The 20,872-nt window shown below is 47.4% G+C and overlaps 1 protein-coding gene across 8 annotated transcripts; it reads right to left on the bottom strand.

The window, feature by feature from the left end:
- Window positions 1-80: 80 nt before the first annotated feature.
- On the bottom strand, window positions 81-20,559 carry LOC147051295 (mitogen-activated protein kinase kinase kinase kinase 4-like). 8 transcript variants are annotated; one of them, XM_085920958.1, is made up of 32 exons: window positions 20,246-20,557; window positions 19,935-20,000; window positions 12,589-12,645; window positions 11,315-11,440; window positions 10,875-10,985; window positions 10,710-10,800; window positions 10,338-10,468; window positions 10,193-10,247; window positions 10,028-10,106; window positions 9,784-9,959; window positions 9,584-9,656; window positions 8,863-9,073; window positions 8,624-8,785; window positions 8,463-8,549; window positions 7,758-7,958; window positions 7,285-7,428; window positions 6,766-6,996; window positions 6,189-6,298; window positions 5,891-6,072; window positions 5,694-5,782; window positions 4,893-5,074; window positions 4,699-4,816; window positions 3,765-4,082; window positions 3,096-3,210; window positions 2,805-2,972; window positions 2,474-2,617; window positions 1,863-1,997; window positions 1,686-1,786; window positions 1,455-1,604; window positions 1,229-1,388; window positions 1,028-1,167; window positions 83-850 (listed from the first exon to the last, which is right to left on the bottom strand). In XM_085920958.1, exons 1-32 carry the CDS (start codon window positions 20,300-20,302, stop codon window positions 767-769), a joined length of 4,254 nt encoding a protein of 1,417 aa, XP_085777084.1. In that variant the 5' UTR covers window positions 20,303-20,557; the 3' UTR covers window positions 83-766. The 8 variants fall into 8 exon arrangements, with proteins under 8 accessions (XP_085777083.1, XP_085777089.1, XP_085777086.1 ...); XM_085920957.1 differs by having other exon boundaries at window positions 81-850; window positions 1,229-1,604; window positions 4,893-5,071; window positions 20,246-20,559; XM_085920963.1 differs by having other exon boundaries at window positions 81-850; window positions 1,229-1,604; window positions 20,246-20,430.
- Window positions 20,560-20,872: the final 313 nt, after the last annotated feature.

Here is a 20,872-nt window from a genome sequence, read left to right as displayed (position 1 = left end):
CCAACTGCAAAGATGTGGAACAAAAGGTTATCATCATCATCATCATCTCATGCTTTATAAACACATCCTCCACAAATATTCATAATATATGTTTTGTACATACACCACTTTATTGACTTCTTTTTTGGTATGCACACATTCTGCGCAGATAGCATGTCGCCCTCTGTGGGTGGAAGCAAGCAAGACGGTGGGGTAAGGGGGTCAATGTGCATTGGAAAATAATCATATTAATATTATTAATCATAAAAACAAATAAGGTAACACAAAGATTCACGCTCGTGTGTGTGTGTGAGGATGAAGAAAAATACTTTGTTTTGTCCTTTCTTGACCTTTGTCCCTGCCTACTTTGCGTATCACGATGACATACGACTTCATCATCATCATCATGATCATCATGATCATCATCACCTTCCTCACCATCCATCATCCCAGTCACACGAGAACACTGACACACATTCACGGACTGGTTAAAACTTTTCCGGCGGTTAGAAGACGTTCAAAGTCCAGGAGAAACCACGAGGACGACGATGACGAGCACCAGGAAATGTTTTTTTTGGGGGGGGAGATTTCCTTCTTCCAGAATTCACATTTGACTCCTTCCTCCTGTCACGGAAGGGTATGTGGGTGGAGTCCTCGTCCGCGTGTCCGGTTGCGGTCCAGTGGGGGTTTGCGGTTGTCGAGGTGGTCGGCTTCTGAGATCCAGTGTTAGCGAAGGCCAGGCGGAGGAGCAGGAGGAATTAGAGGAGGAAGAAGAGGGAAGACCTCTCTACCAGCTGAGCAGGTTGCTTCGGCCCAGCGTCATGAAGTAGACCTGACTGGAGCCTCCGGACCGCACCGAGGCGAAGAACACCTGAGGCCAAACACGCGTGACTTATTAACACAACATGAAAGTACATTTTGGACGGTATGGTGACTGGACATTCTTGATGGAGGGAGCCGGGGGCTCTCATGAATTGTTCTTCTCGGTCCCAGTTTAATGCAGGCGGATGTGGGTGTGGGGCGATTGAAGGACTTTTGCCCGTCTCACCTTGTCATTCCTCTCGCAAAGGAACTTGAGTCTCTGGGCCCTCTTGTGCATGAAGACGCCGTCTAGGTGGCCCGTTTCCACCGAGCGGATCTCGATGGCTTTCTCGCCCCAGCCCATAATCTGGTTGGAGCGGATGTAGGCTGCGAAAAAAATACATCTGCATCAAGTCGTTTGGAGAACGCAGAAATTCAAAAGTCTCACCGACGGAGGTGGGCATCTCCCCCCACTGCAGCACCACGTCCTTGGTGATGCGTCCGTAGGTGTTGACGTAGACGCCCTCGTCCTCGTAGCAAACCAGCAGCTCAATGCCGTCCGTGTTGGGCAGGATGATGATGGCGTGAGATTGGATGTGCGTTTGGATCTGCGCAGAGCAAAGCATCCGTGTCACTCCGCCTCCTTTATCAAGAGGGAGAACCTTTTTTCTCACGTGAGTCGGCAGGTAGATGTCGTAGACCGCCCCGGAGTCCACGTCCACGGCGTGGAAACCTGAGCACGAGCCGTAGATCACCTTTAACCTCTGCCCCTCCTCCACTGTCAAGTCCACCAACAGAGGCTTGTGGACCAGCTCGCCAAAAGACTGGAGCGCACCACAATCAATAAATGAAGGTTTTGAAGAATGACTTCCAAAAAGTTGAAAAGTTCTGGATCTACTTCTCACCTTGAAGGCCATGAACTTGTGGTAAGGTTTAGGCGCCCACGCGTACACTTCCACAGAGTTCTTCAAGGCCAGAACCAAGAACTTGATCCTCTCGTATTTGACTGCGGGTCACAGTGAAAAGTCAAGAACGAAAAAAAAGCGTGGCCCTGACACTTGGCTGAGGCTTGCGGGACTGACCGACTTTGTAGTGGACGCAACCTTCCAAGTCGCCCACGGTGGTCCAGCCTTGTTTTTTCTCCACCTCGGGGTCGTTGTGTAGAATCTTGTTCCGCAGCCACGACAAGTAGTAAACGCGCAGCTTGTTCTTCTTACCTGAACGACGTTCACAAAAAGGCAGATATATCATTTTATGGGAGGGGGGGGATAAAATTGAATTTGTCATTTTGGGAGGAAACGTTATAATTTTACCTTTACATTTTCAGACTTTTTTTTTTTAACTTACAAAAAAAACTGCTAGATGGCGAGATTTGTCACACAACGACATCGACAGCTGCAGCTTCGGACACATTTCGACAAAATGTGGCCTACGCCACTCCATTACAACAACAACATGACTGGCGACATTCATCACTGGCGACGGTGATGAAAGCTTCCTTGACGTGCGCACTTCTCTACCACCGAGCATTTAGGTTTCTTCCATGATGGAAACCCAAGTTACGTGACGCCATCACCGCCCGACGATTATTGACCCAACATCCGAAGTGTGTTGTCACACCGGGCTAAATGTGCACTCAAAGGATGCCAACGAAACATGCGTGTTGTTTGTGCGCGACTGCGTGTGCGTGTACCTGATATGGTGACGAGGACGTTGAGTCCCTCCAGCACGTCCATTTGCTGGAAACGCCTTCGGTTGATGAGCGGGTAAACTTTGCCCTGACCGCTGCGGTCCAAAAGCATCAGCCCGCTCTCGGTGCCCACCAGCAAGTTCACCCCTGAAATGTTACAAAATAGCATGACCCAAATGAAATACGATACAAGGCAACATTGCCACAGAGAGAAAAAAAATTCACAAGTTGCCAAATATTTTACTATTACCAGAATGAATAGTAAGAGAAAATTTTTTTTTTTTTTTTTTTATCTTTGCGTAATATGACAAAGAGTTCCAAGTCATCTTCTCACCCCAGAGCGCCGCGCACAAGATCTCCGAGTTGAACCTCTTCTTGTACTTGCGGATCTCGGGCGTGTCGCTCTGCGGGCGCGTGTTGACCGGGTTCACGTTGACTACGGAACCTTTGCGCGACGCGTCCGCCCGCAGCGCCTCCGCCAGACGAGCGTCGTTGCCGTAGCCTAAAAAAAAAAAAAGACAAATGATGTGGAAGACGTTTGAAGCATGAAAATAAGGCAGAATGGAATGGCAATGTGGGAGAACGACGACAAAAATCATCTTAATTCTGCTGTTTCCAAACTTACCGACGTTGTTGAGGGCGCTGCCCGCCGAGGGCGACACCTGCAGCAGACGCGGGTCGATGAACGGCGTGAACGACGACGACGACTTGTGTTTCTGCATGTTGTTGCTCGATTGACTCTGCAGGGGGCGCGCACGCACAACCACAAAAGATAAAAAAAACAAATCATTTCATGACAACTTATTAAGACAACAATAAAGAAAAAAAAAAAAAAGTAAAATGATCAGGCTGCCGGCGCATGCATACACAACACAACAGTTCATTCCAAGGAGTACGAACAAAATGGTGGATTTGGACAAAATGGTGGACACATATTACTTAATCCTCTTCCTTCTGTAGACTGTGACAATATTTGGACATCAATTAAATATTGATTGAAACTCACCACAAATCTGCCCCCCTGTGCCTCATATTGATGGCTATGAGGGATATTGTACATGAGTCAGTTTATGAAGTACACTTTTGTCCTAGGAATTTCTGTCGAATTTTAATCAAATAAAATGATTGAACAAAGAAGTACTATTTTAAGACTAAATATGAATCATTACTGGCGAAAGTTGCACATGAACCTTTTCCATGACAATTTGGTTAGCATGACTAAATGCATGTTGCTGAGGTCACGGCGCAAACACAATCTTATCTGCCCCAACAGTTGGCTAAAGCGGTTCCGTACCTCGATGAGGAGGGCCAGCTTGTCCAGGGGGCTTTGGGGAGAAGCGATGGGACTGGCCAGACCGGAGGAGGTGGAGGAGGAGGACGGGGAGGACGGGGAGGAGGAAGGGGAGGAATGATGGCTCTGCTGGATCAGGTCGGGAAGGAGGTGGATGCGGCCGGCAAAGCCGTTTCGTTCGGCCTGCTGCTGCTGCTGATGATGGTGGTGGGGATGATGGTGGTGTTGGAAGTGATTGTGTTGGTGATGAAGTGGGGTGGGGGTGTGCTGGGCGAGGCCGGGGCTGGACGCTGAGCCGGCGGGCCTTTTTTTGTGCTCGCTCTGGAAGTAGAAAGAGGGGTACACCACTTTGCCGCTACACGTGTTACGGAGCAGCTCGGGGGGAGGGAAGGTGTTAGCTATGCTATGGTGGCTACCCTACAGGTAGGTGGGACAAAAGGCCAAGTTCATGTTAAAAAAAACAAAATAACAATGCAGATTACATTAAATGGTTAGTAACATCCGTTCTGGTGAGAAGTCGGTCGGCACTTTTTTTGATTTGATTTTTATTTCAACGGGTAAGGTCATTGAGAACAGTTTCTCATTGTGATTGCTAAACTAGAGGCAATTTAGGGTTCAGCGTCTTGCCCGAGGACAGTGACGGAGCCACAGCTGCTTTTTAAAAGGTCTGAAATTCTAATTTTACAAAAACAATATGTGAGAATTGTAATTTGACGGGAATAAAATAATCCCAACACTGCAACAATAAAGCGTGAATAAAAGCTTTTGAATGTAACGTAGGTTTTAAAGTAGACCAAGACAATCCACACAAGCATGCAAACATGAAGCAGGACAGACACCGGGGGGAGGATGCAATGAACAAATGTGTACATAAAAAAAAAAAAAAGATCACTATGCAAACATGAAGCATGCGCCGAACGGTTTTGGGCGTGGTTACCTGTCGGACTACCAAGGTACTGTTTTTGCACGGCGTGGAGCCCGCGTCGCTTTCGCCCTCATCATGAACGATCATCGTCTTCACCGACTCTGTCTCGCCGTTACTCAGCCGGGACGACCTGCCGGGGAGAAAACAATAAATAGTAGCGATTCGAAATCCTCTCAATGCTGGTCTAAAATACGTGGCACACATACACAGCTCGGGAGTCCTCCGGGCCCGAGGTGGACTCCTCGCCGCCCTCCTGGTCCACCTCCTCGTCGTCATCATCATCCGTGGTATCCGAATCGTCGCTGGAAGACGAGTAGTCCGTCACCTTGTTGGGGGGGCGGACGTCGTCCACCGCACGGAGTTCCTTGGCGAGCGCGGTCAGGTCCTGCTGGGTTAAAAAAAAAACACAAAAACATAGGTTGAAGTTTTAGATTCAATGAGCAGGAAACAGAAGTTGTTAGAACAGGAAGCGGGGTTACTCCAAGGCAGGAAGCCAGAAGATGAAGCGGCAGAGCTGTGAAAAGCAAAGTTAACAAGTGATTCCCCGACAATGAGAAGAGCGTTAGAAGTTGACACATGGTTAAACAACAATGCAGCAAGTTGACGGACACAAGAAAAACACTTCAAAGTGTCAGGTGGGAGAAGGACATTTTTCAAAGTTGACGCATGGTAAAATATCTACTAGCTGACTTATGGTGATAAAAAATAATAATAAATAAATTACAAAAAATTGGGACTGTAGGAATTTGATAAATTGCGATAACTTCCCTAAAATGCTAGAATAGCGATTTCTACCATATGTCAACTTTGAACAAAGCCCAAAGAGCACTAGAAGTTGAAAAATGGCTAGGAATTGACACATGGTTAAAAAAGTTACAGAAGACCAGAGCCAAGCACAGGACAGGACAGTCCAACGGGTTTCTCGTTATTAGTGGGGAGGAAAAGAGCGCCGCTCGATCTACGTGCTCTAGGATCTACGTCAGCTCGTTGGCTAGCCCCTCGCTCACCGCTGGTCTTCCGGGCCTCGGCCTCTCCTCTGTTTTTTTCCCTGCGTTCTCCGGCCTCTGGAGGGGCGAGCCCTCAGATTTGGAGGAGGCTGGTGTGACGGAACGAGGTGCGGACGGGAGGGGGAAAGAAAAAGTCCATGTTGACTTTTTTGGGTCATTTTGTAGCATCGGCACACACGTGTGTTGTTAGCACTCACAGCGGGCCCTGAACCTTTCTCCAGAGCCAGCCTGCGAGCTGGAGTTGCTGGACGAGCTGCTGGAGGAACCGGAGCCTGCGCTGGAGCCTGCGCTGGAGCCTCCGCTGCTGCCACTCCCGCTTCCCGAAGACCTGGGAAGCATCTTCTCCACGCGTTCCCACAACAGCCGAGGCTCGGCCGCACTGTACGGCCGGGAGACAAGGCACGGTCACGGTTGCTGGTGCATGGTGGAGCACCCTGTGGATAATTTCTAGTCCCTCTGTTGATTTCAGAGTTTTCACAAAGACCTGTTCGTTACCTGCCGGCGTTGCGGTTGACAGCGGGGCCGGCGTGCGGCGCGTTGCTGTGGCGATGAGGCGAAGCTCGCCTCGGCAACACCGGCGAGCGGGACGTCGTCCTGACGGGTACCTTTTTTGTGACGAAAGCATTCACCGTTTCATCCTCACATAAATGCCCGAGGAAGCAACAAGATATTCCGCTTTCCCTCGTCAAAGCGCCCGGCCGTGTTTGTAGTCCGCAAATTATGCAAGAGAAGCCGTGCATGAGAAAAATTCAGGCCGGTTAGTGGAGCTGCTGCCAACCAGGACAAGTCGAGGAATTTTTGGGATCAGTTTTCCATACATACCCTTTTTAAATGAATGCTTGCCTCCTGATGGAATGATTATTTCTTGATTTTAATCCATTATTATTTGTAACAAAATGTAATTATGCATTATCATCCATTGATTAAATGTGATTTTTTTAATGCGCCATTTTGGGTGCTTTTTATTCATTTCTTTTTCGTTTGTAGTATTTATTTCCCTAAAGCAATGTGGAATGCAATTATTAGCCATTCCACGAGCGCGCTTTTTCCACTACATCTGTCCTGTGCTTACCCTGGGTGGTACTTCTGCAGAAGGAGGGGTTACCGCTTGATGGGGTCTACTCTGAGGGTGGGCTTGCGCGTCAGCGCGTGCGTGGTGTGACGCCAATGATGAGGAGGGTGACGATGAGGATGATGAAGATGGAGGGTGACGGTGAGGCTCGCTGAAGGAGTGCGAGCGACACACGGCGCTAGCGGGCGGCTGCGGCGCGACACCGCCGCCGCCGCTTTTTAGGGCCCGCACCTTGACACAAACAAAACATTTGGTGGGAAGGGTAAGCATGCAGAAGCTTCCAGAAAGGTTGTCCTTGGATCTTGTGGGGGGCGGGGGGAAGAAGAAGTTTAGAAAAGCAGTAAATAGGTTAGAAGGAATCCGCAAGCATCCAGAACATCAAGAAGAGGAGCTGAAGCTGAAAGAGCAAAGGTGAGGTTGACGGTTTCAAGTGACAAAAAGCTAAACAAAGGACACAAACTCGACCACATAGATATTCCAGTGAAGTTGTGTTTTTTTTTTTTGTTTTTGTTTTTTTACCTGTGCCTCCACAGGTCGCTGCATGGCCTCGGCGTTCCCGTTGGGGTAAGACGACTCGGACCGTGGCGGCACAGGTGGCACAGGCGCTTTGGTCTGCGCCGACTGAGGAGAACCTTGAATGTTCTTCCGGTAGCGCTCGTCAGCCTGGAGAAGACGCAAATAGGAAGCATCAATTTGAAGGCATTAGAAATCATTTGTTAGTCAACCCTCGTTCCAAGAGCAGAGATGGTTTGTTCCAGCACACCATTAGGATCCAATTTAGAAAGGAGTTTGACTGTAAATACGTGCGAGACTTTCTACTACTGTCTAGCACAAAAAGAAAAAACAAACACACAATTAGATAAGTCATTAATTAGCCTTGTTAATAGTTAGCATTAGCTCCCACACCAGCAGCAGCGCCAGCACCAGCAGCACAACCCAAGCAAAAAAAAAAAAGGAAAGCTTCATCCTGACGTCGCTTTGAGCATTTTCACCTCTGCGAGCGACTCGGATTCAGTCACCCTTATGTTTTCCGCTTGCGTGTTGTGCTCTGGGTTTTTAAGGTCGCATTTAGGGCTACTGGGGTCCAGGTTCTGTTGGTGCTGCAGGGACAGCAGGTAGGCCTGCTGCTGCTGAAGCTGCTTCTGGAGCTTTTGGGCTTGCCGTTGCTCCTCCAACTCTCGCCATTTGTACTCCTGAGTGGCAACATCGAGCCAAAGAATGTTCCGCAACGTTACAGAGCGGCATGATGGGAAACTAACTTTCGCTTCCTACCCAACCTCCGCGTCACGTAATGACTACATCACGAGCGAGCTCCTCTTAAGTCAACCTACTACGACTAAGACGACTTAAGCTCAGCCACATCTGGAATGAAAAGACGGAGAAGCCTTTCCTGCGGGATGACTGACTTCCTGGTGACATCATCGCCGAGGGGCTCTCAACCGAGTCTGGGAATGCCCTTGCCGACCCCCACCGGCAACGACTCCCCTGACGTCTCCAAAAATATCAAAGCTGACTCGAGAGGAAGTAACTCGTCGTTTTTTTTTTTTCTTGTTTCATTGACACGCTTAAAAGTTGTCAAATAGTAAGCATGAATGTTTGAAATGATCCCGAAGACAGTAAAATGGTGAAATGAAGTCATCATTTTTCATAAAGTGGACATCAATCAGAATACATGGTTTTGAAAATGTGTGACTCACCAGCAGCATGGCCTGCTCGTGTAGCAGCTGCTGCTGCAGGATCTCCAGGTGCCTCTGCTCCTCCTCCAGCTGCCGTCTGATGTACTCCTGCCCACCCGTAGGAGGCGCTAGCGTGAGTACGGCGTGGTTAACCTTTGGCCATTTTGCACGAGTCTTCGTACCTGCTCCCTGTCGGCCCGCCGCTTTTCCTCCTCGGCCCGCCGCCGCTCGTCCTCCTCCTTGCGGCGACGTTCCAACTCGTCGGCCCGCCGTTTGTCGTCCTGCTCGCGCCGCCTTTGCTCGCGCTCCTGCTGACGACGCAACTCGCGCTCGCGACGTTGTTGCTGTGGGAAATTGAAATGTGTCAAAAAAAAGTTTTTGGTCATTTTAAGTTCAAACAAAATGCCGTGCGTCGGCTAACCTCTTCCAGCCGCCGCCGCTGCTCCTTCTGCTGTTCGATGCGCTTCTGCCTCTCGGCCAGCAGCTGGCGCTTGTACTCCTCCTGCTCTCGCATCTGCTGCTCCTGCAGGAGCTGCTGGCGGCGCATGGCCTCCGAGCGCTCCTTGTTCTCCTGCTGCAGACGGATAAAATCCCGACGCAGCGTCGACTCTCCCGGCACGTTGACGATGGAGCTGCCAAGCCACCGAAATGAAGAGAAAACATTTCCCAATTCACCGCCAGTTCTAAAACTTTGTCATTGTCAGTAAATTAGGCAAAATCTCCAGGCCAAGTTCATCTGGAATTGGTCGCTTTGTGAAGAATTTTCAAAATATTCATTGGACCTCCTGGAAATCACCAAGGCCACAGAAAGTGGATTGACTTATGATGGTCATAAAGTTTTTAAGTAGAGCTGATATATTTTTTTTTCATTCAAAGAACCCCTAAAAATTGTAAAAATGAACTAAAATACCAAATGATAGCCACGTCTACTGAAGTTCACGTTGCTAGGTGAAACTGGCTTCATTCAGGGGCTGCATATTGAAAACATGATTTGAGTTTCGTATTTTATGAGAAGTCATCAAATTTGGCCGCCACTCTCTGGCCTAGACGCTATGACTAAAAAGGCAAACGTTTTGCACCGTCCATCTCGCTCAGACAAAAGGTCTAGCAGTAGTTTCAGAGTCAGAGTCAGATCCTCTTACCTCGGCTCTCCTTCTTGCTCTGACGCTTCTTCCTCCTCTTCTTCACTGCCACTATATTCATACTCGGTCTCATCTGCGAAGAACAATATTAACACGTCTTTAGACAATGCATTTGTCTTTCAAAATGTCTCTTGGGACAACGAACTTTGAACAAAGTGTCTTAGGCTGTGTAATTTTTTTTTTTTTCCAATTCTCCTCACCCTTCTCCCCTCTTTTCTTTTTGGTGCGGTCGATGTGGTCCTTGAGCTGGATGCGCACTTGGCGCTCGTTGGGCTGGTCCCTGATAAAGGGGTGTTTGAGCAGCTGCTCGGTGGGGGGCCGCTGCGTGTAGTTCTTCACCAGGCAGCCCTCGATGAAACTGAAGAACTTCTTGGACCTGTGAGCAGAGTCGTCCGGTCACCATTTCGGTTCATTTTCAGTTCAAAGAATGAAAAGAAGGGCCACCATTTTTTCGACTTGAGTCTTGGAGGAGGGTTTCTGGGGATGAGGAAGAGCGCCCTCATGGGATGCATGTCGCACAACGCTGTGGAAAAACACAAGAGAAAATGAGTCCAACTGTTGTGCATCTTGAACGAGCTTTTTCCAAAGAGAAAGCCTTTTATGACTTACGTGGAGCCCCTTCCGCCATCTCGATGGCTGTGATGCCGCAAGACCACAAATCGCTCTGGAGGAAAGAACAAACAAAAAAAAGAAATCTAGGAAAAATCTGGCAAATTGAAGTTTAGGGCAGCGTGTCTACGGCGGGGATGCGTACCCGGTAGTCGTACGTGGCGTCCGGGTTTTCGTCACAAGCAATGACTTCTGGAGCCATCCAATACGGCGTTCCGATGAAGGTATTCCGACGGCCGACCGTTCGGTCCAGCTGAGCGCTAACGCCAAAATCCACTGCGGCGGCGGCAAAGTCAGGATTTGTTAACACGTTAGCATTTGGATAGCATAATTGGTCTTGATATAGAAGACTGTAGAAACCACAACGTCGACTCATGTTGCTACTATATGTTAGCATAGCAACAGGTGGCGTGTTAGCATGGAACCATCTCAGTTGACACATTGATCACATTAACGTTGGGGTTCACTTGGATTGTCGGAAAGCTAGCTGATCATGTAACAAGCCGTTTTTCCATACCCAGCTTGACTTCAGCATTCTCCGTCAGCAGCACATTTTGTCCCTTGATGTCCCGATGGATGACGTGATGGGCGTGAAGGTGAGCTAAGCCCTGGAAAAGAACAAATGCCTAAGAAAACCAACAAAAGGAGAGGTTTGTGAGAAGGACAGGAAATGTTTCCTGACCCTGAGGATCTCCCTGGAGATGTAAGCGATCCAGTCCTCCTTCAGCGTGTTGCCTTTGGTGTTCTTCACCAGGTCCGTGATGGACCCGGCCCCGCAAAACTCCATCACCAGCTGGAACAGACACGAGGGAAGCCTCGTGAGATGGAGAACACCGGGAGTGCCGAAAGACTGAGAGCCGTGTGGCGTGTGACAGGGCCGCTTTGATCCCTCAGCTCTGGCATGTTCCGTCCGATTGCGAAAGACGCGCATTGACAGTTTAGTGGGAGCCTCGTAAACGAGGTCGCCACTACGACAGCTGGAGAAAGGCAACAAAACATGACGCTACATTTCTAAGTGAGAGTGAGACCGCTCCAGGAAGTCTGAAAATAAAGCCGTCAATGTCGATAAAGAAATCTAACGTGTTCTGGTGGTTTGATTTTGTCGTATGATTAGAAATGTACCCATAGCTGGTCATCGTGTCCAGGCGGACTTTTCTTGATGAAGGCGCCGTAGTAAGTGGCGATGTTGCGGTGGTGCGAGTATTTCTTCAGCATGTTGATCTCCAGCTTGATTTCTTCCTCTTCGTCCTGAGTTTCAGGAAAATATTGGGATCAAGTATTGCAAGGAGAAAGACAGGTGCTAAATTCTGTTTTGTAAATATATTGGTAAAAATCTAAAGTCAAAATAACAATAATAACTCAACTGAAATGAACAAACCCTCCTTAAAAATGAAAAATGGATGTTTATTTACAAATCATTCATCATCAGAGCTTGGCTACGTCGCCAACTAGTGAGCGGGCATGCAATCTGCACTCTGTCATTTTGGGGGAGAAAAGTGTCTATTTCTATCCTGTCTGTTGTCATGTGAATGACTAAAGTGCATGTTTTGGTGTGTGGGAAGAAGCCGCAGCATTCCCCAGCGGGCCAACATTCCGCTTATGTCGTTCATTCTCGTCCGAGGAGTCCTCGACGCCCGACATTCGAGGTCGTCCTTTTATTTTTTGACATCTATTAACCTCGGTCGGCCTCCATTTATGTGGTGCGAAGACGCCACGTGACTCGGTCGGTTGAATGAACGACTAACGTCCAAGGACACCAGACACATTGGAGTCAAGTCGTGATGATGTCATCTAGTGTGTGTGTGTGTGTGTGTGTGCACATGCACATCCCACACTCAATCATGCCAATGAATGTGGCCTCCATTTGGTTCCCTTTGACTTGAGTGCTCTTCTTCGCCACAGAGCAGAGGTGAAGAATGTTTTTTTTTTATTTCTATTTACTGCGGAAAAAAATAATGGATTGTGATTTCGTGACGCTTCTAATCAACCTTTCCAAGGAGGTAAAAAAAAAAAATGGACAAGATAAGCACTACTGTCTTGATGTTGTGTTTTACCCCTTATGACGACAAAAACAAACGCACCACAGCTGGAAAGTGCATACCACCACAAGTGTGTTTTATTCTGACTCTGCGTGCATGTGTGTGTGTGTGTGTGTGTCTTCCCGTCCCGTTATAGAAGAGGAAGTGGAATGTGGGTCAGAGCATGCCGACGTGCTCAAAACACACAGCAAAATGAAACTCAGTCAAGTTCAAAAGACAAACACAACCGCACGATCTCCCGGGCGCCTTTAGTATGTTCCTAATTCTGACGTTCAACATTTTAGCATAACATTTCTGTCGAATCAAAAGCATCCGTGGACAATTTCTAAATGAATCAAAATCAAATATGTGACTCACCTCTGTGACGTCCATGACCTTAATGGCCGCCAGCTGTCCTGTTTTGACATGTCGGCCCTGTGAACAGCAAGAGCAGAAAAAATGTCAACAAATAAACAAACCATTAAAAATCATGATAATGAACTTAAAAAAAAAAATAAAATAAAGATTTGTCTTTCGATTTGGTTTTGAGGACACCAGAAAAAATATTTGTGAAGGCGGATCAATAAGCTTTTCTTTATTTTGTGATCACAAGTTTATTATCAGGAATCACAAGACAACACAACGCGGCAGAGTTAGCAAAGCGCTGAAAAACGCCAAACAGAAGCAGGCCGAAAAGGCATTGAAGTTTCGACAGCAAAAAGAAAACAGCAGAAATAACAAATAGAGCAAACTGCCGCTACGTCATGTGCACATACACACGAGGACACGTAAAAACACACGCGCCCTTTCCCTGGCTTACTGCCTATTCGGAATAAAGTTCAAGCCAAAATAAATGCAGCGATGCCAATCCTAACTCTTGCAATGGGGGAAAAGAAAAACATTGCTCGTTTGAAATGAACGGGCGGGAGGGCGGGCGCTCGTGTGGCCGTGCGGTGACTTCACAGGCTGTAATAATTCGAAAACACTCAGACTCTTGAGGCGTGACATCATCCCCTCTTCGTTCTTTGTTCGCTGGAAACGAGGACGTTCGTTAGGACACGTGCTGGGATGGATGCTCAAGAATCGGCCAGGACGCAAATTAGGACAGATGCTAAATGTGTTCAGCTGAATGCTAGGCCATGTTATGGACCTTTTGTTGTTAGGACGGGCGTCGAACGGACGGAAGGACGGACACGTGGATACGGATGTCAGGCTGAATGCATAAACGAATGAACGGTGAAATACGTGCTAAATGTTGCTATGCTAAGATGGCAAAATGGGTACAAAAAAGCGCTAATAGGATTTTCCACCGTGCTCTGTATTTCAAATAAGAAAACAAACGAGGGCGAAAACAAGAACAAACTTGGACGTTACTTCCAGTCATAAAAAGGACAGACAGACAGACCGAGTCTGTGTGTAAGCGTTGTCGCCAGGCGGAGAACAAAAAGCGCTCAGTCAGCAGCGTGGCGGCTTGAAAGGGTCACATGGGCAGCTGTCCATGAATTGATTTACTCACAGTGCTTGGCTTCACTTTGCGCTTGCTCAACCGACCGCAACCGACTTGAAACAACCCCGACCGTCACTTTACGCGGAGTCGTCAACGCGCTAACGGCTAAGAATCCACGGTGTTTACTTCGTGCTAAACGCAGGAAGAAGCGAGAAGACCATGAAAGTGTTTTTTTTTGTTTTTGTTTTGTTCTTAAACGCTAGTCCTAGCATTTTCCTGATGTCACGCTATGGCTAAATTGATGAGCGCAAATGAAGGCAACTGTTTGTGTACTAGATTTAATGCAGATAGGATGAAGACCAGGAAGTGGGGCTGGATGCCAAAGGAAATGCCAGGGCAGTGGTGTCATTTTTTTTTTTTAAAACACACACACACATACACACACTGGCATCTGAGAGAGTGTGCGACGGAGTGATTTTAGAAGGGACAAGGTCTTCTTTATTGAGCCCCCTTTGGGCTTTGAATCATAGACAAGAGGCCAGGTGCAAGCGGCCATGTAAACACAAACACACACACACAAATACAAACACAAGGCCTCACTTTCAGAAAGCTATTGGGTTGGCAAAATAAGAAGAATAAAAAAAGATCTCCCTTAAAGAAACAAAACGAGCCTTTCCTCGGCTGAGGTAATGCAAGAGAAGACAACACGCACAGCAGGGATGAGGGATTTACTTGGTGTCATAGGATCCCGTCGTAGTACGGCGACGACATTCTGGCCGCGGGTGCAACTTTCCAGAACGTAGCGAGCTAGCGGACTAATTTTAGCGTCGCTGGGTTCTTCTCTCGACCGGAAACTTGTCGTTCGTTGCCTGGCTGAGGCTCATTAGCGATGATGTTGAGGAGATACGAATCAGAGATAGCGCACTATTAAATCCTGCTAGCCAGTCACAATCGGTGGCCTGGGACAAGGATACATGGAGGCTAATAACAGCCAGCTAATTGAATGCAACACAAAAGGGGAAGCCAAAGGAGATGCTATCACAGCGGTCAGTCCCAACCCAGTTTAATTTAGCAACATTGACGTAGCGAGAGCGACAAAAAAAAAAAAAAAAAGTCTCAAAAAGCCACGTCAGAACTATTGCTTTGTCAAAACTGCAGAAATTAGAGTAAGATTGGATTTATTGTGACAGCTGGATTTTACCACTGCTGTCTTCCACAAGGGGGGGGGGGCTTGTGTGGGCTAATATGTTTCAATGTAGTTTTGGAGATTTGCCCCCCCACCCTGAGTCTCAGAATCCCCCTCCCCCATGCAGCAGAAAGAAGCAAGCGACATTTGACTAATCCACGGATGGCCGAAGCTGCTTAAAGTCAACAGTGCCAATCTCAATTAAGAGGGGAGGTGCGATATCAAGCTAGGCGGCTAACTCAATTAGATCGTTAGCATCTGTGAATGAAGTGAGTCGGCCTCAAGACCTTCATTGAATCTTTTCTAAATGATGTTTATTGAAGATTGCCTTGGATGTTTCCAAAAATATTAGATTCAACCAAGCGCCATATGACATTTTCCTCCATCCCGCTAATGCTAACAGATGATTATCCGCCCGCGTGTGTGCCGCTGGTGCAGTGAGCCATGTCGTCATGTCAGACGTCTCTAGTTTGGATGGCACGTGTGAGCAGTGGAGCGAGTCGGTGCGTCCACGTGGTCAGGCGTGTCTGCGTTGTGTCGGGGAGGCCGCCGGCCTACTTTGGGCAGCTGTATTTTTCAAACTAGCTTCTCCAAGATGCCGTCACAACATTTTTGCTCAAACGTATATACTTCCTGTTAGCATCAAAAGTCCAAGAGAAGCTTTTGTCGACATCAAAGACGATTCGGTCTTGAATCAACTTCATTCAAAACTCTTAGGTCATAGTTTGAAGGGCTCGGTCGGCAAAGGTGTTTGTCTCTCTGCTTGAATGTCGCCCGTAAATATCAATGACGCCAGCTTTGTGGTCAGTGTTGTTGCTACGGTAACGCTTGGTTTCACACAGCCAAAGGTTTGGCTTTGAATAACAAAAAAAGGACTTTTGTTTGGCCTGAACAAAAAAAAAAAACACACATATTTGGCAGTAAGGCCTAAGTTTGGGGTGATTGAGGACATTTGACTTTATGTTGAGTGTCTTTGGTTGCTGTTTAACATTTTTCGACGGGAAGCAGCTGGCAGACAGATGCCAACACACACAGGAAGTTGGCGGTCGACGACCGTCGTTTACATTGAGGCTAAATACATCCTATATTCACTCGGCGTCGCGGGCGGGGCCAGAGGCAGACCGCCCGGAACGTTCCACGAGAGCACTTTCATCGCATTCCTTCAAAAAGGCCCGCGGGGGTAATAAGGGGGTTCGAGGGGGGGGGGGGGTAAATACAGGGTCAAGTGACGGCGAGAAAGGAAGGGTGAGGCGCGTGTAATTAACATGGTGGAAATACTAAAAAGCTGGCGAGGATCGGATAACGGGGGGCCTCAACACTGAAAAGATCTACTAATAGTTTTTTTGTTCGCTGTTGCTTGTCCCAAAATTGTGACAGTCAGTGTCGCTTTTATACAGCGTTAGCTACTTTGCAGAATATTAGCACAACAGTGCGCTTTGGCAACACGTCCACATTCTGTCCGTGAATTTCTTCCGGCCTTGGCGGCGATGACAGCGTGTGCATTTGACGGTGTCGCCGCCCCTCCCGCAACATACTGACCCACAATTCCGCCGTGCCACCCTATGCTAAAAATAGACAAGGTTTTAACCTACAGCGAGAGGGGAAGGGGGGGGACGAGGCTAAATGCTGAAAGCTTAAAAGTAAACACGAGCATGGAGGTTGGTGGGAATTTTTTCCACCGCGATAAAAGCACTCGGCAAAAAGAACGATTTAGGGAATTGAGAATAATGAATGATCAAAATGTTACGCTATTTGCATGAAAAAGGTCTTGCATCACAATTCCAATCTAACAAACATCATTTTGCAGTGTATTTGTGTGAAAGGGCCTCATCACACATAAATATAAACAATGGCTCAATTTTGCGTTCTCGGTGGGCGTTCGGAGGAGTCGGGCGACGCGTTGCCACGGCAACCAAAAGACTCTCGCCTGAAGTTTCTTCAGCATGACAGCACAGACCTGGCGGGAAGCCGGCAGAGTCTGCCCGGTGACAGGAGGAGGGCTTGCGCTCTCACAATCTCTGCTCCAATGGAAGGACCGCATCCCGGTCAGCTGCTCTAGGGGGCTGAGCGCCGGGGGCCAATAGCGTAGCAGGATTGGCGGTCATGTGACTGACCAGAACCAGCCCAGTCAAAGTGGATGAAAACAAACGCGAACAATAATGAGGTCGCCGGTTACACAACACACACGAGCCATACGGTACTATAGTGGCACTGTACGTTGCCATGGCAACCAGGAAAAAAATAAAGGCCCTATGTTATAATCTATATATAGCTGTGAACGCACCTAGCCTTACTAAAATTAGCACTCCGGCGATTGTCAAAGTGCTCGTATTTATACTGCTAGTTCATCTTGCATCGCTCACGTTAAAACCCAAGATACATATTCAGCTTCACGAAAAAGACATCCATCAATCATATTAACAAAATGGCTGGCTATAGTTGCTAACGACTGGCAAGGCTAGCTTGTTTGCCACTTGGCGTATTGGCGAATCTCAATAGCTATTGGAGAGTAGGCTAGTTCACATCTGGCATAAAACGATATCTCGCGGTTTCTAACGTTAACACAGATGTATCTGCTTTCTGCCTATATAAACAGTGCATTATGATTATGCATGGTGATGACAATGCCTGAATTTGTGGCTGCCTCTATAGCTAACATGCTAGCTGTACACGGACCCTTCAAAACATTTGGAGACTAGCCTAAGCATAGGCATAATCAATGTGTTGCTAGCATTAGCCTAGCTTTCATAAACAATCTATGGTAAACAGCCCCATGAAATGACGAGCGGCAGATGGCCTCCGTACAGTAATACACACGCACACGCACACGCACACACACACACACACACACACACACACACACACACACACACACACACACACACACACACACACACACACACACCAGCTCAGACAGATGAACAACCGTCACTAAGGAGTTGGACTAGACGTAGCATGAGGCCTTGGGGTTGGGTGGGGGTCTGTAATAAGCCCTGATGGGTGTTATTCGTAGAGTGTGTGTGTGTGTGTGTGGGGGGGGGGGGGGGGCGTGGTTAAGCGCCCATTTATTAACAGTCACACTTACAGCTCAGACAGGATCCTACTCTTCCAGTCGTCTTAACAACGCACAAAAAGCTAACCTTTACACAACTCACACCATTAGCCGTTACTGAGGTGAAAATTTGGCCAAAAGAAATTCGGCCGCTGTTTGGTCGCCAAGTAGCAAACCTGCAAAAATGTTTTGGAAAGACAGGCGGGGGCGTTGACGAGAGCTAATGGCTAAGCTAATATTTATCCACTCGGTCGGCGAAAACATTTGCCGTGCCGATTCTATGCAGAGTCCACTTCCTGTGTGATGCTATACAGTTGAAAGGTCACGGAAGATAAGAGCAGAGAAAGGTCCCGGCTCACGGTTGTTGTGGTGGTGGCGGCTTCACTTCCTTTGTGAGAAAAGGTCACAACAGACGCCAACGACGGCCCCACTTTGAATAGCCGGAACGTCTGAGAGCAAGCCTGGCGTGAGTCCAGGTAACTCCACTGTTTTGTAGATTTTCCCACACAACTAATAACTATTATTATACTGTCCGGTAGGTATCTACTGTATCTACTGCACACGCAGCATGCTTCACATTTTCCAAAACGTCCTAAGAAAATTGAATATGGGACACCGTGTCACCACGCCATATCCGGTCTTTGCTGGATTATGTGTGAAAGGGGCAGATGGCCCTTCAATTTTACGGCTGTGATGTTATTTCTTACATTTCTTTTTTGTATCTTAAATCCGTTTTGTTAAAATTCATAGCAGGAAGCTGTGCTGCTGGGTGAAAGCTTACAATATCCCTGCCATTGCTGGATTCTGTGTGAAAGACAATTTGGCTCCGTGTGGAAGGAGTAACATTCTTATAAATAGTTTGAGTATTAAGTTGCCATGAGTTGCCAATACATTGCTGAAGTTAGCATTAGCATTCTTTCATTTGCTTTTTTGTTTGTCATTAAACAGCAGCGTGTTGACAACTTTCTCAGTTTTGCTACTTCTTGGCAAGCATGTAATAAAAAAATTACCTTTTCTATTTAGTGTGGGATTAAAGTCATAAACTAGGTTAGACGGGTTCCTCTGCGAGTTACGGGGGGGATTCCCAGACCACCCGCCGGGTGTGCATTAAAAACTACCCAATGGTTCTCTGGAAAGAAGACGGCATTTTTTTTAGACTGGTGTTATTACTTTGATGACGTGTAACTTTTCCGTATAATTTCCACTTCTGCTTCCCCTGATATTTATTTTTCCAATATTTTCCCCATCCTGTCACGTTTCTCAGTTTCTGGGTCAGATGAGTGCAAAGAGGCGAGAAAAAGAAAGGAAAAAGAAAAAACATTGCGTGACTCACGGAATCCTGAGGAGCTCAACTCAAAACATCCAAGATTTGTTTTTCGTCCATTTTGTCAATTAAATGTTCAAGAACAAATTTCAATTGAGGAAGGTTTTATGTCATTCTCACTGCAATGACTCATTTTAGTATTTTGAAGTGAGTTGAGAAACTTATTTTGACAAGGGCAGTGCTTTGTCACCAGCTTGCGGCACCAAAGACACTAAGACGAAGTGAGTTGAGGAATTCCACTTAGACAAAAGTAGTTCTTTGCTGCCATCTGTCTGGGGAACTAGGATGAAATGAGTTGAGCAACTTCACAAAAGTAAAGTGGCATAAACTTTTTTTTTGGGGGGGGGCTCAATCAGTCGCTACAGGCCACTATCAAGATATTGATTTACATATTAAGTGTGAAAACAACTACGATACATCACGATATCAAAGTCCAGAGAAAAAAAAAGGGGGGGGGGGGCGTCCTACACCAGTGTATCGACACTGTATCGCAATGACCGTAGGCGCACCGACAAAGGGGCGGGTCTACATCCATCACGGAGCACTGAGCATGCATACAGGGGCACCAAGGCGAGGACAAATGCACAAACACCGCCCATGCAAATGGCGCTGTGAAGCCTGTCAAGGGGATGGAATCTCTTAAATCACTGCAAATGGAGGTCGTGCACACCATATCCAACTGGGGCGTGGATGAGACACACACACACACACTAACCTTGTATACTTGTCCATAGGTGCCATTTCCTACGACTTCCACCAGCTCAAAAATCCCAGCAGGATCCTATGGGACGAAACAAGCGCGCCCAATGCTGAGTTAACGGAGCTGTAATTGAGCAAAGGGTGTGTTTGATGCCAAGGCCGGCGGCGCCCGTTCGGACTTGGCCTCACACACAAACACATATATAGCGGCGGGGATTAGACAAAGAAGAGGAGGCTAGCTACAAACCTCGCCAACAAACATCGTTGAATTATTTTGATTGAAATTGTATTCACGGGATTAAAGGTGTTCTTAATCCTCCCACTTACCCGCAGGGATGCCAGGTCGATATCCACCAGGCTTTTGGCCGGAGAGTCGTTCGCCATTTTTAAAACGAGGAAAAAAAACAGGCGAATATGGGCGAAATGGCGGTTTTTTTTTTTAGTGTCCTTCAAGCCGACGGAGAATGTTTCATCGCCAGTTGTTGTTCTCGTGGCGTTAAATCCTCGCCATACGCGGCTCTCTCAATGGCTTCGTTCTGTCCCCGCTACATACCGACTGAGAGTCCAGAGCGGAATCGGCGCTGAACATCTCTCTCTCCGGCCGCATCCCCTTGATTAGCCCGCCCCCCCTTGCTTCCCTCATCCAGAAAGAACCCGGATGTTGGATAACAGACAGACAGATAGATAGAAAAAAATTGGAACCTCGCACATCAATCTTATCACCTTATGTGAGACAACACTGACCTCATGTGGCCATTTAATGTAAGTGTTCTGTGTGAAGAAAAGTTTTCGTGACGCCACCAAATGTAGTATTTCTGAGGAAGGGACCCACAAAAGAATTAGAGTAACCCAACCCCTTTTTTTTTCTTTCTTTTTTTTAGTATCTTTGATGACATGTCTGGAAAAACAGAAAGTCAGCCATTTTTGTTCATTTGCAGGAATCCTTTAAAGACC

The sequence above is a fragment of the Syngnathus leptorhynchus genome, chromosome 9 (assembly GCF_054491065.1).
Source record: "Syngnathus leptorhynchus isolate UIUO chromosome 9, UIUO_Slep, whole genome shotgun sequence".
Classification (NCBI taxonomy): Eukaryota; Metazoa; Chordata; class Actinopteri; order Syngnathiformes; family Syngnathidae; genus Syngnathus; species Syngnathus leptorhynchus.
This window is presented reverse-complemented; position numbering and strand designations above follow the sequence as displayed.

Excerpts from the sequence above, each read along its gene's own strand:
- LOC147051295 (XM_085920963.1), bottom strand. The coding sequence starts at position 20,302 with ATGGCGAACGACTCTCCGGCCAAAAGCCTGGTGGATATCGACCTGGCA. Across the intron at positions 5,075-5,693 it reads CGAGGCCCGGAAGACCAGCG|CAGGACCTGACCGCGCTCGC; the intron begins GTGAGCGAGGGG and ends TTTTTAACCCAG. Across the intron at positions 2,973-3,095 it reads CAGCGCCCTCAACAACGTCG|GCTACGGCAACGACGCTCGT; the intron begins GTAAGTTTGGAA and ends TTTTTTTTTTAG.